This window comes from Rhinatrema bivittatum, chromosome 8 (genome assembly GCF_901001135.1).
Source record: "Rhinatrema bivittatum chromosome 8, aRhiBiv1.1, whole genome shotgun sequence".
NCBI lineage: Eukaryota > Metazoa > Chordata > Amphibia > Gymnophiona > Rhinatrematidae > Rhinatrema > Rhinatrema bivittatum.
This window is the reverse complement of record NC_042622.1, coordinates 268,047,538-268,064,579: the sequence shown is the minus strand read 5'-3', so window position 1 is coordinate 268,064,579 and position 17,042 is coordinate 268,047,538. Positions and strand designations below refer to the sequence as shown.

At 48.5% G+C, this 17,042-nt stretch overlaps 1 protein-coding gene across 2 annotated transcripts in view; it reads left to right on the top strand.

The window, feature by feature from the left end:
* The window catches only part of SPPL2B (signal peptide peptidase like 2B), a 119,109-nt gene that overhangs the window by 42,681 nt on the left and 59,386 nt on the right, over positions 1 to 17,042 (top strand). For both annotated transcript variants that reach the window (XM_029610794.1, XM_029610795.1), the window contains exons 4-9: positions 528 to 617; positions 968 to 1,107; positions 2,240 to 2,382; positions 3,304 to 3,400; positions 7,296 to 7,412; positions 13,613 to 13,694. In XM_029610794.1, coding sequence (XP_029466654.1) covers positions 528 to 617; positions 968 to 1,107; positions 2,240 to 2,382; positions 3,304 to 3,400; positions 7,296 to 7,412; positions 13,613 to 13,694 — 669 coding nt within the window. The remainder of the gene's footprint in view (positions 1 to 527; positions 618 to 967; positions 1,108 to 2,239; positions 2,383 to 3,303; positions 3,401 to 7,295; positions 7,413 to 13,612; positions 13,695 to 17,042) is intronic.

Below are 17,042 nucleotides of genomic sequence, written 5' to 3'. Positions count from 1 at the left end.
GCCAATCTAAGCCTCCCATCCCCCTCATCCTTCCAGACACGAAGCGCTGGCCCGAACACGTTCTAGCTGGTCTGTCGCCATCCTCATCCTCATCCCCTTTAACCAGTCCTCTCTCTCCTTGTCTCCTCCCCAGCCTTGTCCCACGTAGCCTGCCCTTCAATCACCCCTTTTCTTCACTGGTATGCTGGCCTTCCAGTGTCTGTTTTGCCATGCCACCCCCTCCTCCCATGGAGACTTGGCTGCCCTTTTATCTGTTTCGTAGCGTCACCCCATTGAATCCTAGCGTCCTGGCTATTCTCTCGTCTGCCTTGTGGTGTAATCCTCTTCTCTGGAGTTGAGGCTCGCCCCATGTCTGCCCTGGGGAATTTCCTTCCCCTGGGATCAGCCCCAGATCTACCTTGTGCGGTAGCCCTCTCACCTGACCTGCAGTGTCATGCCCTCCACCCCAGAGCTATACCTTTCCTGACGGGTCACCCCTCTCCTTCCCCGCCCTCTCTCTTAGCTCCTCTTTGCTTTCTGGTTTGCAGATTCCTCCAGGAGGCAATGCGAGTCAGTATGAGGAAATTGATATCCCCGTGGCTTTACTCCGCTACAGCGACATGCTGGATATTGGCAAGGTGAGTTCTTTTAAGTTGGTGTTTTCCTCTGGGTGGAGGCAAAGAGGCAGGGTTACATATTTCAGTGATGCCCGTGGCTGGGTGGGAGTTGGCGATGGTGGTGCCTGGATAACAGTTGCCAGCGAGTCTGCTAGAGGCAAATAATCCGAAGAGAGGAGTCCTAGTGGAGCATTCGCTAATCGCAGCGCTGTCTGACTGCCAGGGATTGCACACCGCAGCCAGGAAGTGAAAGCGCAGTCTGTGGAGATAGGGAACAGACTGTTTCCATTCTGCCTGATTGATAAAATTGAAATAATGTGCACTTGATGGAGCTCTGCTTACAGGTTGAACGAGTCTCTGATTCATTGCAGACGTTCGGGAGGCTGGTGAAGGTAGCAATGTACGCGCCAAAGGAGCCGGTCCTGGACTACAATATGGTCATTATCTTTGTGATGGCCGTGGGCACCGTGGCAATCGGAGGATACTGGGCAGGAAGCAGGGATGTGAAAAAGTAAGTTTTGGAAGCAAGAGGGCCCCACAGGAGATCTCCTGGCACTGGCTTTATCCAGGGCCTCTGAGATAGGGGAGACCAGCTCTGGCTGCAGCCCCCTGGCTGAGGGCCAGGGAGGGAGACGCGTCTATGTCAGAGGAGCCACTGGTGCACTTCTGTCCGGGCCACTCGAGAATGGGGGTAGAGGCGGGAGATGGGTGTTCAGAAGAGAATCATTATAGCATCTGGGCAGTGATGATCCTTGTGTGTAAGGCTCATGAATGGTTAAAAATGAGGAAGCTGCTTGGTGCTGAGAGCAAGGGAGTGGTGCAAAGGGGGATATGGTGCTAGGAGTTAGGTAATTGTTGTGTACAGGAGTAAGGCATTTCACAGCATTTTTCTGTGTAACTGCTATCAAAAAGCAGGGCTTCAGTGGGGGGTGGGGGCAGGTTCCCTCCATCCTCTCTCTCCATCCTCTTTCCAATATTGGCAAAATGTTTGAAGGTGAATTTTCGGTCAAGTGGGACATTTTGTCCCAAAACCTTGCAATCTGGATAGAGCGCTTTCTGAGTGAAGGGTCTGGGGTCTGGCAGATCGTGTGCTTTATTAGTTTTGCTCATCGTGTTATTTATCTAATTCTAATGGAAACCTTTTGATCCAAAGTCCCCTGCTTAATGCGCCTTATTCCTATCCTTCTGCATCTCTGCTATTTCCATACTGAGGACACCCCCCAACACACACACACACACACCTCTGGCCAGTGCCCCTCACGCCTGTCCTGCAATCCCCTGTGGTCCAGTTGTGAGAACCTAAACACAGTTCTGTCAACTAGCCTCAGTCCTTCCCTGCAGCCCGTACTAATAATCTCCCCCTAAACACACACACAGAACATAAGAAAATGCCATATTGGGTCAGACCAAGGGTCCATCAAGCCCAGCATCCTGTTTCCAACAGTGGCCAATCCAGGCCATAAGAACCTGGCAAGTACCCAAACACTAAGTCCCTAACCTGCAGCTCCCCTACCTATTCCAGTAGTGAGACTCCAGTTATTCCCTTGCCCAGGAGGCTACTACCCAAGATTCCCTGACTTGCTGCCCCCTCCTGTCTCCCATCCTTCAGTACTGTCTTCTGAAGATCTGCTGCTGTCTTCCAGGCGCTACATGAAGCACAAGCGTGATGATGGTGCGGACAAACACGACGACGAAACAGTCGATGTCACCCCTATCATGATTGGGGTTTTTGTGGTGATGTGCTGCTCCATGTTGGTGCTGCTCTATTTCTACTACGATCACCTGGGTGAGTGGGCTGTCGTGGAGCCTTTACCTGTGTCTGAATGAAGCAGGACTGAGGCAGTGCTCAGCAAGGAGTAGTAGTGCTGGGGTACAGCGAAGAGGATCAGAATGCCTTTCGGCAGGGAAATGAGAAGTAGAACCTGTATCAAAACCTCCCAAGCACATGGAGTTGGGGCTGTAAGACAGGATCACATTTCAGGAATACCTTTGTCAGAGTGCAAGAGCTAAAAGCAGCAGGTTTGTTCCCTAGGAGTTGCCGATGTCACTCTGTCAGTTTCTTGAAGTGAAGGATAGGATTCTGAATCAGCCAGGCTGGCTCCCAAACGTATCCTATTGAGCCTATGGCCAGTTGGGTTTGCAGGATATGTAATACTGGGTCTCCAGTGTCTAGAAATCTAGCTCATGCATTTTCATTGCAGATATCCTGAAAACCTGACTGGGGTTGGGTTTGTAAACCACTGGCAAAAAAAAACATTGGAAAAGCTTCTAATCCAGGCTAGGGACAATGCAGCACTAGCCTGTATGGCAGCCTGTACACGTCCTCCTCTGCTGTAGCACTTGTACTGCATGTGGTGACAGTGAATATCTGGGTCCCATAAGGAGCCTTACCTGTCTTATTTCTCTCCTGCAATTTGTGTGGCCATTGCACTATTTCACCTATTCATGCTTTCTGTACGTCTCAAACTAAAGTTCCAAGTGGTTTAGTTAAGTTACTTTGTTTCTCTGTTTTATCATACGAAAGCTCCAAATTGTTATGTTTTGATGTAAAAATAATAAGACACCGTTGTCATTATCCAACGAGTTACCAAGTAAACCGATGTGATATTCCATATCCAATGTCTGTATAGAAAACCAAACAAACAAATCAAGTGAATGTGGTTCCGTAATGATCTGGAGACTGACTTGTCCTGTTTCTCTCCTGCAGTGTACGTGGTCATTGTGATATTCTGCCTGGCCGCCTCTGTTGGGCTCTATAGTTGCCTTTCGCCATTTGTACGCAGACTTCCCTTTGGAAAATGCAGGTATGCAACCGGGGCACCTCAAATAGTAGGGCTGTCAGTACCAACCTAACTTGTTCCATTCCTACCCATTTGCCACCTTCCTTTTTCTTGCTCCTTTATATTCACTAGAGTGCAGTATTTATATTGGTCTTGGGGAGAATAGACTCTGTAGGATGTGGTCCCTCATATTGGATCAATGAATGAATGATCCAGGGATATGGGTATGTTGTAAATTTGCACATATTACCTGCTGAGCTTTATTGTATTGTATTGTTTTTGTCTTTTTTTTGTTTTATTAGTACATTTTTATGAATGTTTATGCTGTGACTCACTTCGACTTGGTTTCCAGAGGAAGCCAAACACCAAATAAATTTCCTGGAGCTTCGAGCAATCAGATATGCTCTCAGGGCATTTCAAGATCGCCTCTCAAATCAAGTTATCCTGATCCAGACGGACAACCAGGTGGCCATGTGGTACATCACAAACAGGGAGGCACGGGCTCCTTCCTTCTGTGTCAGGAAGCTGTACAGATATGGGCGGAAGCTCTCTCCCATTCGATGTACCTCAGGGGCCACCTACTTGCCGGGAGTGGACATTGTTTTGGCAGACAAAAGCTGAGTCGCATCTTTCAACCACACGATTGGTCTCTCAGCCCCCTCAGTAGTGAGCTCCATCTTCCAACAATGGGGATATCCTCAGATAGACCTCTTTGCGTCGTCTCAAAACCGCAAAGTAGAGAGCTTCTGCTCTCTCATTCGCAGCAAACACTCTCAGCCCAGAGACGCATTCTCCCTCTCGTGGGCAACCGCATTCCCTCCACTTCCTCTTCTCTCAAAGACTCTCGTGAAGTTACGTCAGGACAAGGGAACCGTGATCCCGATAGCACCTCGCCACGCCAAGTGTGGTTTCCAATACTGCAGGATCTCTCCATCCGCAGACACATTCCTTGGGAATGGACCCGCATCTGATCACTCAAAACGATGAATGCCTACGCCATCCCAATCTTCAGGCCTTGTCGCTGATGGCATGGATGTTGAATGGTTAATCCTTCAACCTCTCAACCTTTCAGATCCAGTTTCCCGTGCCTTGATTGCTTCACGGAAGCCTTCCACGAGAAAATCTTACTCATATAAATGGAAAAGATACACATCATGGTGCACCTCTCAGTCCCTTGATCCTTTTTCCTGTCCAATCCCAAAGTTTTTGGACTATCTTTGGCATTTGTCAGAATCAGGTCTAAAGACCTCTTCTATCAGAATGCATGTCAGTGCGATAGTCGCCTTCCATAAAGGTGTCGGGGATGTCCCTATATCGGTACAACCCCTTGTAACACGCTTCTTAAAGGGCTTGCTCCATATCAAGCCACCTTTACGTCCTCCGGCCCCTTCTTGGGACCTTAACCTGGTTATCGGTCGGCTCATGAAGCCGCCCTTCGAGCCTCTTCACTCCTGTGACCTAAAATTTCTCACATGGAAAGTGATTTTCCTTCTCGCTATCCCTTCAGCTCGCAGGATTAGTGAACTACAGGCCCTAGTTACCTATCCGCCTTACCCTAAACTCCTGCAGAATAGGGCGGTACTCCGCACTCACCCTAAGTTTTTACCTAAGGTAGTTTCGGAGTTTCACATTAATCAATCCATCATACTACCTACCTTCTTTCCCAGACCCCATTCCAATCCAGGGGAACAGGCTCTGCATACCCTCGACTGTAAATGGGCTCTAGCGTTCTACCTAGACCGTACAGTTGCCCACAGGAAGAGCACTCAGTTATTCTTCTCTTTCCATCCCAACAAATTAGGGCAACCTGTGGGTAAGCAGACTCTCTCCTCCTGGTTGGCGGACTGCATTTCTTTTTGCTATCAGCAAGCAGGCATTCCATTCCAAGACCGTGTTAAAGCACACTCTGTGAGGGCCATGGCGACTTCAGTAGCACACCTTCGATCAGTGCCGCTTCCTGACATCTGCAGGGCTGCCACCTGGAGCTCTCTCCACCCCTTTGCAGCCCATTATTGCTTGGACAAAGCCAGAAGACAGGATTCCATCTTCGGCCAATCTGTCCTGCGTAACTTATTTCCAACGTGACGTACCAACACCCTTCCGCCTGCCCGGTGGGGTGCCTGTTGCACTCTTTTGGGTACATTTGGTGCATGTTCGGACATCCTCAGCTCGGTACTCACCCATATGTGAGGACTAACATCCTGCTGTCCTGGGAGAACACCTGTTACAGGTAAGCAACATTTGCTTTATCCGCATAGGCTCATTTGCTCTTATTAGCATTTATTTGAATGATTTTTGTTTCTATTTTTTGCTCTTTTTATTTGTATTTCTTTATTTGATTTATTCTGCCTTTCAGGCCAGTCAGAGCTAATTAGATTCAGGTACCCCAGAGGGCTCATAATCCAAGGGCTCTGTTTACTAAGCATTTTTCCCATAGCCCCAAAATGGGAGAAATTCTTTTGTAAATAGGCTCCACCCCTATGTTTGTTCTTGAGGCAATGGAGGGTGAAGTGACTTGCCCCAAGGTCACAAGGAATGGCAACAGGATTTGAACCCTGGCTTCCCTGTTGCACTGCCCGCTGCTCTAACCACTAGGCTGCTCCTCCATTAGTGAAGGTGTGTTCTTGGGTTTTAGAATGTATTTTTTACTTTCTAATGTATTTGCCTATGTTGTTTATGGGCTAGTGGTCCTTTTAATTTGGTGGGTAAATAAATATAGGGTGGGGAATTTTCAAATAGTCCTTATAGCAAGGATTTTGAAAATGCCATTAACTTGAGCTGCTTCTGCCACTAAGGATGTAAGAGCACCAGAGGGCTGCTGTGCTCTTCATGTACAGAGACCTTTCCACATACCATCCTTGTATGCTGACAGAATGAATGCAGTATGGACAGGGCCGCCATCAGGGCAGTATTCTTGGGCCTGCAGTATGGGGCCCCAGGATCTACTGCCACATATGGGGGCCCGCAGCCGCCAGGCGGCAGGTGCGCTTGGGGGATGTATTAGTTCATGGCAAAGAGGCCCACTGAGGCTCTCTCCGACAGTCTGTCACCCAGGGGCCTACTGAAACCTGGAGCCGGCCCTGGGTGCGGGCCCCAGAGAAGGGAGAGAATCAGTGCTATGCGTGTCTTTTAGACACACATAGCACTGATTTACAGAGCACCGCAGACAGAGACTCGTCCGCGCGCTCTGTCCTGCCAGCGTTCACTGTCTGACGCGGCTGTGACGTCACCGCCGCGTCAGACAGTATGCGCCGGCAAAGCGCGCGGGCCGTCGCTGTCTGCTTGCTAGCTGGAGGCCGAGGAGCCGCGGAGTCCCCGGAGCGCAAAGGGTAAGTAACAAGTTTGTTTTGCCGGTGCATTATCTATTTATTACTGGGGGAGTTTACACACAGGTATAAACATTGTTGCATATACTTTATCCACTGAATGCTTGTGGCCCAGACATTTTGGCTGTATGGGGCCTCAAAATTCCTGATGGCGGCCCTGAGTATGGACATCTGGAGACCTCAGGGATGGAGACAGAGGCTTTCACAGCTGACATGAGATCTTGGAAAGCGATTTATTAAAATTGGGTCTTCACCATAAAAACCATGTACTTCTTATTCCAGGATAATAGAAAATGTCAATGGAAGGGCACATTTCAAAAGCCATTTAATTGTGTAAATAGCTATTTTGCTCAGGAATGAAATAAAAATTGGAGGAGGATGAATTTTTAATTTTGATTAGACTCCAGACTGAACACTTTTTAAATCTCTGCCATATCCGTTTTTTAATTTTTCAAGAAAATGCAAACTGGTGAGTCAGAGAAGGGTCCAGAAAAGGGTCACATTTAAAAAAAAAAAAAAAAAAGTGATTTTGTTCATGGTTTGTCATAAATTAGAAGTTCTTCATCCTGTTGTCTGGTGGTTTCACATTTCAGAATTCCTGACAACAGTCTGCCGTACTACCACAAGCGTCCACAGGTCCGGATGCTGCTGCTGGCCATGTTCTGTATCGCCGTCAGTGTGATATGGGGAGTCTACAGAAATGAGGATCAGTAAGTGATAGTAAGCTAGAGCTGCTGCTGCGTGTGCTGTATCTGCTCTATAGCGAGGCAGTGTATGTGTGAAGGAAGCTGGTACTTGTTATCTGCGCTATGCCTGTTCTGTGGTAGAGGACTGTGTGTGTGGCTGATGCTTGCTCTGCCACTGCCCATACTGTATGTTTTTGTGATGAGGCAGCATGTGTGTGTGTGTGTGTGTGTGCGCGCACTCGTGTGTGTGCGCGCACTCGTGTGTGTGTGTGCGTGCGCACTCGTGTGTGTGTGTGCGTGCGCACTCGTGTGTGCATGCAAGTAGTTTGTGTATTGTTGCCTGTGCTGAACCTGTTCTGTGGCTGGGCAGCGCGCCTTTGTGAACGGGAAGCTGCCCGTGCTATACATATTTTGTAGTGGAAGTAGATGCAGTTCCCCTGAGGTGTCTCCAAGTGTCTCCTGCACCTTAGATGACCATATTTGACATAGTTACATAACAGATGGCAAACGAAGACCAAAATGATCCATCCAGTCTGCCCAACAAGGCGTTTAGGGTCGTAGCTGCTGCACCATGTGGCTTGCTCCTCTCGCCTTCTTTTTAGGGGGTGAGGCAAAAACTGCCTGAAACAATCTCTCTCCTAATTGCATCCCTCTAACCAAAAGAAGAAAAGAAAAATCCCTCGCACCAGCATTACTGGAGAGAAAAAGTCTGAAGACAAAAAAAAAACCCAAAATGGAGGCGTGTAATTAAAAGCCTGGCTCCCCCACTGGCATCTGAGATAACTTGAGAGAGAAAAAGGCAGCGGGGAGAATCAACAAAAATAAAGTGTGTGTCCAAAAGAAAAAGTTCACATTGAACAAAACTAGACTTCGTGCCGTACGAGGTAACATGCTTCTTGCCTACAGTACCATAGTAATGATCTGCCATTGCTGCTATGAGCAGGGGAAGAGGTGAGGCTCAGTGGTGGAGGTTTTCTACTTCCGATTACTGGAGCTACAGTCTCAGATATGCATTGCAAGGTGTTTCTTCATCCGCAGCCAGTGGCACTGTAGACTTTCAGCTGGGCATACGGGATGGACCATTTTGGTCTTGATCTGCTGTAATGGGAAGTGGACTCCTATGCTGTGATGTGGTTGGCGCAGGATAGTAGGCAAGCCCACCAGGCCCACGCTGACAGCTAGCAGATGACTGGGACAGAGCTGTGGCTTCACCTGTACCTGCCTCGATTCCCCGTAGGTTGAGCTCTTGGGTTCCAGGGGCCGGCAGGACTTAGGCGATGGTCCTGCAGGGAAAAGACAAAGAGAGAGTCTGGGGCCGAGTTGAGGTCAGGGCAGGCAGCAAGCAGAGAATCATCGGGTACAGGCCAAGGGTCAGGGCAGACAGCAAGAAGTGTAGTCCAGGTCTGAAGCAATAGGCAGGAGAATGGTCCAGGTCTGAGGCAAAGGTCAGTCTGGGTAGACAAGCCAAGACTAGGTAGAGAGGACTGAAGCAGGATGGGCGGACAGGACCGGCAGGCTAGATGAAGCCAAGGCAAGGCAAGTTGTATGAGATGAGGACAAGGCAAGGCAGGAATCAAGAACACGACGAGGCAACACACTCTGCACGACAAGGCAGGAGACCTGTTGCTGAGGCAAGGACTGAGGACATGGCTGGGGTTTAAATCTGCAGCCCATGGTGTTGTCATCTGTTGGTGCCAATGCTGGGTTTCCCGCCGCAGGGCCTACTAAGGCCAAACAGCGACACACGCACATGCATGCCCTAGGGATCATCAAAGCAGTGTAGGAGGAGGCAGAGGCAGTGGCGGTGCTCCTGGCACATTAGGGGACATCGGCATTGGGCGGTGTCTGGGGTGAGTGCAACCAGTCGCTGGACATCCCGATCTCCTCTTCTTGGTTGCCACTATGTTAGAAAAAGTCATAAGTACGTAGTGAAACTGTTCACACTAATATCTTCTAAGTTTGACTTCACAGTAAATGTACATAACATCTCGCTGAACAAAGACTATTGGCTTGCTGAGGGCTGAATTATTTAGTCCAGAAACATCACAGCATGGGCCACCTGCAATGGGATTCCTCCTCCACAGCCATTGAGTTACTTAAAGTAGGATTACCTATCCCGTAAGCACCAAACATAAGCTGCTCACTGTTGGCGTTCATTCCAAAAGACTGAAGGAAATGAAAGAGCTGCCAACTGTTCAACATATTATTTGAAGCAGAAGAGGTTCCAATAGACTGTCAAAAAGCAAATACAGTACCACTCCACAAAGGCGGGAACATGAAGCGAATACTACAGACTTGTTTAACGTCAGTGGTTGGCAAGGTACCTGAAGCAAAAGTGAAAGGTAGGATAGTGCAGTACTTTTGAAGCTAGTGGTTTACAGGAGCCTAGCAATATGGTTTCATAAGGGGATGATCTTGTCACACAGACTTGATTTTTTTTTTTTAGGTGACTATGGGGGGAGAGGGGGATGAGATACAAGAGCTATGGCCTATTTGGATTTCAGTAATAACCTTTGATACTCTATTATAAAAGACTGGTGAGCAAGGTAGCCTGAGAACTGGAAAAACGGAACTCAAAAGTGTTGGACAATAGGGTTACTTTGGTGCAGAGCACTTTGGTGCAGAGCAAATGACCAGCTGGGTCATTTGCTCTGCACCAAAGTTCACTTAGAGAATAGCCACTGCCATTAGCAATGGTTACATGGAATAGACTTAGTGTTTGGGTAATTGCCAGGTTCTTATGGCCTGGATTGGCCACTGTTGGAAACAGGATGCTGGGCTTGATGGACCCTTGGTCTGACCCAGTATGGCATTTTCTTATGTTCTTATGTTCTTATGGGTGCCACAAGGATCCAGGTCAGTGTCTTTCTAAGTGTTAGAAGGGAAAATGTAACTTTCTAGATGATATAAGAATCTAGACGTGTTGGAAAGGTTTGATGAGACGAAAGAAATGTGGCTGGTTAAGTTAGGTGCTCAGGCAGTTTTTGAAAATTGGCTTGCACCCAACCATTGAAGCTTGGTTCCACACAGCCTGGAATGTCTTTGCTTTCGAGAAGTTAACTGTTCTTTATAGATGTGTTGGTGGCCCTTTTTTTTAAATTGGTGGAGAATGGAATTCTACAGGTGGGAAAATTGCGAAGCTTGGTGGTGTTTTTCTGTGTACACAGGGGATCACTTTCATATATGGAATGTAACTAATAGGTCATTCAGGCCGAACTAAATCAAATTTAGGATTTCAATATCTGTCTTACATACTGTTGTGGAGGCAGGTTTTGTCAATGTAATTTGAGCTCTGGTACAATTAGGTGATCTTGGGATTCCTTTGGTGGGGGGAAGGTGGGGCGCTGTTTCATCTAAGTTGCATTTGCGCACAGCTTTTACCTCCCTGCAGTGGAAGACCAGCTTGGGCCATGGTGGAGCCCATCCCACCTTGACCTGAAGAAGAGAGGCCCCGAAATGGATTGCTCCTCTTTCCTGCCCATGTAGCCCTCGAAGAAAAAAGTTGCTGGAGGAGCATTGGCCCAAGGGCAGAAAAGGAGCAGTATCTGTGTCAAGGGCTGCCCTGCCTTCCATCCCGTGGCAGCCCAAGAAGAAGAGGTCCAGAGGGGAGAGGGAGGCTGAGGCCCTGTAGAGAGAGGGTGCGAGAGCGAGTTGAGAGCCTGTGCATGTGAGAGACAGCATGTGAGAGCCTTTGTATGTGTGACAGTATGTGAGAGCCGATGTGAATGTATGAGAGCGACAGCATGTGAAAATGAGTCGTGTGTGTGAGAGAGCATGTGAGAGTGGGAGCCTATGTGAGAGAGTGCATGTGAGAGTGAGAACTTGTGTGTGTGTGTGAGAATGAGAGCCTGTGTGTGTGTGTGTGTGTTTGAGGGAGGAAGGAAAGAAAACAAGTAGAGAGAGAAGAAACAAAGAAAAAAAAAAGAGACCATGTAAAAGGAGTTGGGAAAAGACCAAAAAAGGGAAAGTGGGAAAAAAAATAGCCTGGGACCGACCAAGTAGAAAAATAAGATCTGACAGCAAAGGTGAAAAAAAATCTATTTTGAATTTTTAGTGAATGCATATGTTATCCTTGGGAATATGCATTACATATTTGTATTTTGTTCTTCAGTATTCTACTGTTCAGAGTCTGGTTTCTCAAGCTTTCTCTTTTATTTTTGTCTGCCATGTTTCTGTTTCTAATTTGTAGTCCCTTATTCTGTATTAGGTAAGGGCCGGTCTCTGTTCTGCATATGTACCTGAGGTGCAGTATTTCTGCTGGCATGTAGTTTTTCTGTAGGCATTTGTTCAGTTAACCTTAGGTGCTACATTAGTGTTGTAGAGCATGGTGTAATATTTGCATTGCTGCCGTGTCATAGATGAGGCTGCTGCTGTTGGAGTCCTGAGATAATGCTGATATTGTATGGCAAGGTTCTAGGTGCCTTTTCTTTTTTTTTTTGCAGGGGTTTGTGTTACTTCTCAAAGTGTCTGGCAGTGAAGGGTTTGCTGTTTCGGAGATGTGAGTGTGTGTGGAAGAGGAGTATTGAGTGAGTGTGCATGAGAGTCTGGGGAGTGAATGAAAGGAATAAGAGTGAGTATGTGTGTGTTTATGAGAGTGAGCATGTATATATGAGAGAGTGTATGAGAGTGAATATGCGAGTGTGTGTAAGTGAGAAGTTTGTGTGCATGCTCCTTCTAAGGACTGGGTTGCTGTGAGCATAAAATTGATTGGTTTTTTCCATCAAAGAAAGTAGTGCTCACAGGGTAATGAAACCAAAAATGTTTGTTCACGAGCAAAATGTTTTGCACAAAGCAACCCAATTCTTAGAAGGAACATTGGGTTGGGGGACTTTGAAGCCCAAGGATAAATAGGAGGAGAATGTCTCTTATAACATTACAGTTCTTATGGTTCAGCAAAACCAACTGACAGTTGTAATTCAAGACAAAAAATGCTTAGATGTTTTCCCTCTTGATCTTCCTTTGTAAACATACATTGTGTCTTACGTTGTGGATACAAATCTGTCTGAATTGTTTTGTTGTACACAGATCACATATTTTGTAATATGACAAAAGTGTAATACTTTTTGGGAAAAAAAAAACATTTGATAAAGGGTCAAGGATTTGGTGATTACACTTTAATCCAAACAAAGACAAAATTCTGCATTTTGGATGGAGAAATCAAAAGGCGAATACCATTTTGAAGGTGAAGAGCTAGCAGTTACCCAACAGGAAAAAAAACCCCCAGATCGTCTCTGACCTAAAGGTATCCAAGCAGTTGGGAAAGCTAATAGTTTACTTGGCTGCATCAAGAAAGGTATCGCTAATAGAAAGAGGAAAGTAATATTATGTAGCTAGCGATCTCAGGCGAGCCCTTGTCTTCTGTACTTCTGGAGACCACATCTAGAGAAGGACATTGACAAGGGAAACACAGTTGAAAGAAGGACCACCAAAACGGTGCATGGATTGCACTGTATTCCCAGAAAGAGAGGGAGATTAAAATGTACTTCCTGGAAGAAAAAAGGGAAAGGGGAGAGATACGATAAAAACATTCAATGAAGTACCAAAGGGAAGCGTTTTTATAGACTGAAAAGATCAAGGACATGGGGGAGAAACTCAGAAGGAATGGGGAAAAAAAAATACTTTTTTTAATGAGAGGGTGGCGGACCCCAAGACCAGACTTCCAACAGAGGTTATAGGAGCTAAAACAGCGGCAGCATTCAAGCACGCTTGGGACAAACCCAAAGGGATCTTAGGGGTGGATGATGGAGGATGAAGAGCAAAGATGGGAGTAAGACCTGTGCCGGCACAATAGGCTGAGTGGACCAAGAGGTCCTTATCTGCTGCCATTCTGTTTCTGCTTGTAGAAGATTTATCAATCTCAGTGACAGTGGCTTTTATTACAACAGAATTTATAATCCCTAAGACACCATCCTCAAGCCACTGGATCGCTTTCAGCGGCATTCCTTATCCTAGAGGCACAATATATAGGCCACTGGCTTGTTTACAGCCGCATCACTCAAGCGATAGACACAGAACATGTTATTGTGCCCTTTCAGCAGCATCACTGGCCCCAGAGATGCACAGTGCTTTCTGAGTTGCCGGTGCTCCCTGTTACGAAGTGACAGATGTGACTTCAGCAAATGAAAAGGCACATCTGGTTGGTTTTTCTGCAATTCTAACTGCAGCTTTGCTACTTTTATAGACCAACTATCTCATTAGTACATCTCCTCTGTTTTCTGTTGCAGGTGGGCCTGGATCCTGCAAGACATCTTAGGAATCGTCTTCTGCCTCTATATGTTAAAAACAATCAGAGTGCCCACTTTCAAGGTATTTTGGAGGGGAGGGGGTGGAAGTTGACATGTGACAGGCCACAAAGTGTAAGACTCTGCAAATTTTTGTCATTCTTTGTCATATTTTCATTTCTGCTACTTCTGCACTTCATAACCCTTCCCAGCCCCTGCCTTGTGCATCAATGACTTTATCAGAAGTGTTGACGAGCTAGGAGACTCTTTTCCTATTAGCTTCCAAATTCTTCCTCTTTGTTTTCCCATCTGTTGCTTTCATCCTCCATTCCTTTTGTTCCTCTATCTCCAGCTGAAATTCTGCACCTTGCCCTCTTGTCCTTGATACTCAGCCTTTTTCGCAAGTAAGGAGGATTGTCCTAGGCCAAGCAGGATGGTAGTCCTCGCATGTGGGTGACATCTGTTGGAGCCTGGTATGGAAAACTTTTGTCAAAGTTTCTAGAAACTTTGGCCAGCAGACCGAGCATGCCCAGCATGCCACTATCTGCGCGTCCACGTGAGGTCCCCCTTCAGTCTCTTCTTTTCCATGCTGCTGTTACCTCGCGGTCCATGGAGCTCAACTTCTTTTCAGTTTTTCTCTCAAATTTCTTCGAGTTTTTCTCTAATCCTCATCTGGTCCCCCTTAGTGGTTGGTGCCCTCCCGGTACAGTAGATTCCTTTCCATTTTAGCTTGATCTTGTGGTCAATTCCCAACACTCCACCTCCCGTCGGCCATTGACCGCACACTGGATCTTTTTTCTTGGCATCGACCAGTTTTCAAGGTGCCCCCAGTGCCTGCAGACTATGTCCATCACAGACCCACATGAGGATTACATCCTCTCCCTGGGGGCCTCACACAATGTCCGCGGATGTCATCTGTGTGATCAGATGATACCCAAAGGATGACGTGCACAACTCGACAAAATGGAGAAACTTTTCAGGACCCCAAAATCCTCCACTCCTGTGTCAATTGCTTCGACGCCCAAGGATTGCAGGGAGCTGTCCCCGTTTCTGCCTCTTGCGGTCCCCTTGATTTCCACCCCCAAGGACTGGGGAAGAGGGAGATCGATCCTAGTTGGTCTCTCCCCTTACCAGACCTCGGGGTCATTGACTTCCTTGGCACCGGGGAAAGACTGGGCTGAGCATTGTAAGTGATCCCGGAAGCACCGGCACCTGTCACTGTCCCGACATGGTTCTAGTTCTGGAGCGGCATCGGCGGCCGCCATTGAAGCGGCACTGGCCATTGGAGGCTCCCATCCTCCAGTGCCCCCGGTAGCCCAAGGTGTTCCCCACTGGTGGCGAGTGCAGTGCTACCTCGTCCCCCTCCATCAGTCCTGACCACTCAGGACTTCCAAGAGGAGTTGGACCATATGGTGCAGTTAGCAGTGCGCAAAGCACTGCAAGGCGTTGATACCAGTGCCACCAGCCCCCATACCGGTGCCTGGGCCTCTGCCATCGATGTTTGCACTCTTGCTGAAGTGTCTGGATGTCCTTCTCTGCGCCCTACTGATGTAGCTGGTGCCCGAGGGACTGTCGATGCCCCGCCAGCTACCGATGCCCTCCATTGGAGCGATCCCAATTCCCGGGTCCTCTGAGGATGAAGCCTCCGGGACCGGGCACCCTCGTCCACGGTTCCCCGAGCCGCTGCTGGGCCCTTCCGGCTTACCATGGCTGATGATCTCCTTGATTACGGGGGATCCATTGGTGCTATCAGTGCCTCTGCGCCCCTTGGAGCCCAGGGTCAATGCCCTTCTGGCCCTGGCCCAAGTGAGCTCAAGGGTCCTTATGACCCTTGAGGCGATGACTCCACAGATTCGTCCTCCGAGTACTCTGACGACCTGCTCTCGGAGGCTTTGCCCCCCAGAGGAGTGCACCGGTCCCTGCCTGAGGACCTGTCGTTCACGGGGTTGATTAGGACTATGGCTGAGGTCATCCCCTTTCAGCTTCTTAGGAGGAGAATGCGCGTCACAAGATGCTGGAGGTGCTCCAGTTTATTGACGCTCCGAAAGAGGTCGTGGCAGTACTGATCTACGACATTTTAAAGGAACTTCTCCGCATGTGGGAGCATGCCATTTCCGTCTCACCAGTGAACAGAAAGGCCGATGCCACCTACCTGGTGCAATAGGCTTTGGAGTTTGAGAGGAGGCAGCTCCGCCATCAGTCGGTGGTGGTAGAGTCTGCCCTCAAAAAGGCCCGGTGCTCCTGCACCCATGCCTCTGCTCTTCCAGGAAGTGAGCACAGGGAACTTCAAGCCATAGGGAGCAAGATCTTCCAAGGTGCCATGTTGGTCGCCTGCATTCCAGCTTACCAACTCTACATGACTCAATATTACCGCAATCTCTGCAAGCGAGTCCAGGATTTTGCAGCGGGCCTTCCCCAGCAGCAGCAGGAAGCACTTGCCGCCATTGTCTCACTGGGTCTGGAAGCAGGGAAATACGAGGTATGCTCCACCTACAATGTTTTCGAAACTGCAGCCCGTTTAGCCGCCATAGGCATCACCGCCAGACGGCTGGCTTGGCTCAGGGCCTTGGACCTCCGGCCGGAAGTCCAAGATAGGCTCGCCAATCTCCCCTGTACAGACGAGAACCTGTTCGGGGGACAATGCGATGGCACAGCTGAAGTACCATCATGATGCCCTCCAGCAGCTATCTGCTAGTCCCTCACAAAGGGCCCTCCTCATCCAGGAAATCCTCCAGGCAAGGCTCTCGTAAGCCCTTCTACCAGCACGGAAGTATTACTCTCCGGCCGCTCGGACTTGCATGCCCCAGACCAGCTCCAGAGGTCGCCCCTACTAACAGTGGGCCCCCAGACCCCAACTGGCACCCCAGCAAACCCCAGCCATGGGCTTTTGACTGGCAGCAAGGGAACAAAAGTCAACTGGCAGTTCCCCTGCACCTGATTCACTAGTCTGTAGCAGGCTCCTCAGGTTCGCTTGGCGCTGGGAGGGGATCACATCGGACCACTGGGTCCTTTCCATAGTCCGCCAGGGGTACAGTCTGCGCTTCAGCTGGTTCCCGGAGACCTCTCCTCCATGTCCATTGTGGGGATCATCTGCCCACTTGGTCGTTCTTCAACAAGAACTCTCTGCCCTTCTTACAGCAGTGCAGTGGAACTGGTCCCTCGCACACAGCAGGGCCGCGGGTTCTACTCGAGGTATTTCCTCATCCCAAAAGGGAATGGTGGCTTGTGACCCATCCTCGACCTCAGGGCATTGAATGAGTTTCTCGTAAGAGAAAAATTCAAGATGGTCTCCCTGGGCACGCTAATCCTCCTCTGACGAAGAGGAGACTGGCTTTGCTTCCTCGACCTGAAGGAGGCATACACACACATTGCGATCGTTCCCAGCCACAGGAAGTACCTCTGCTTTGAAGTGGGGAATGCACATTTTCAGTAC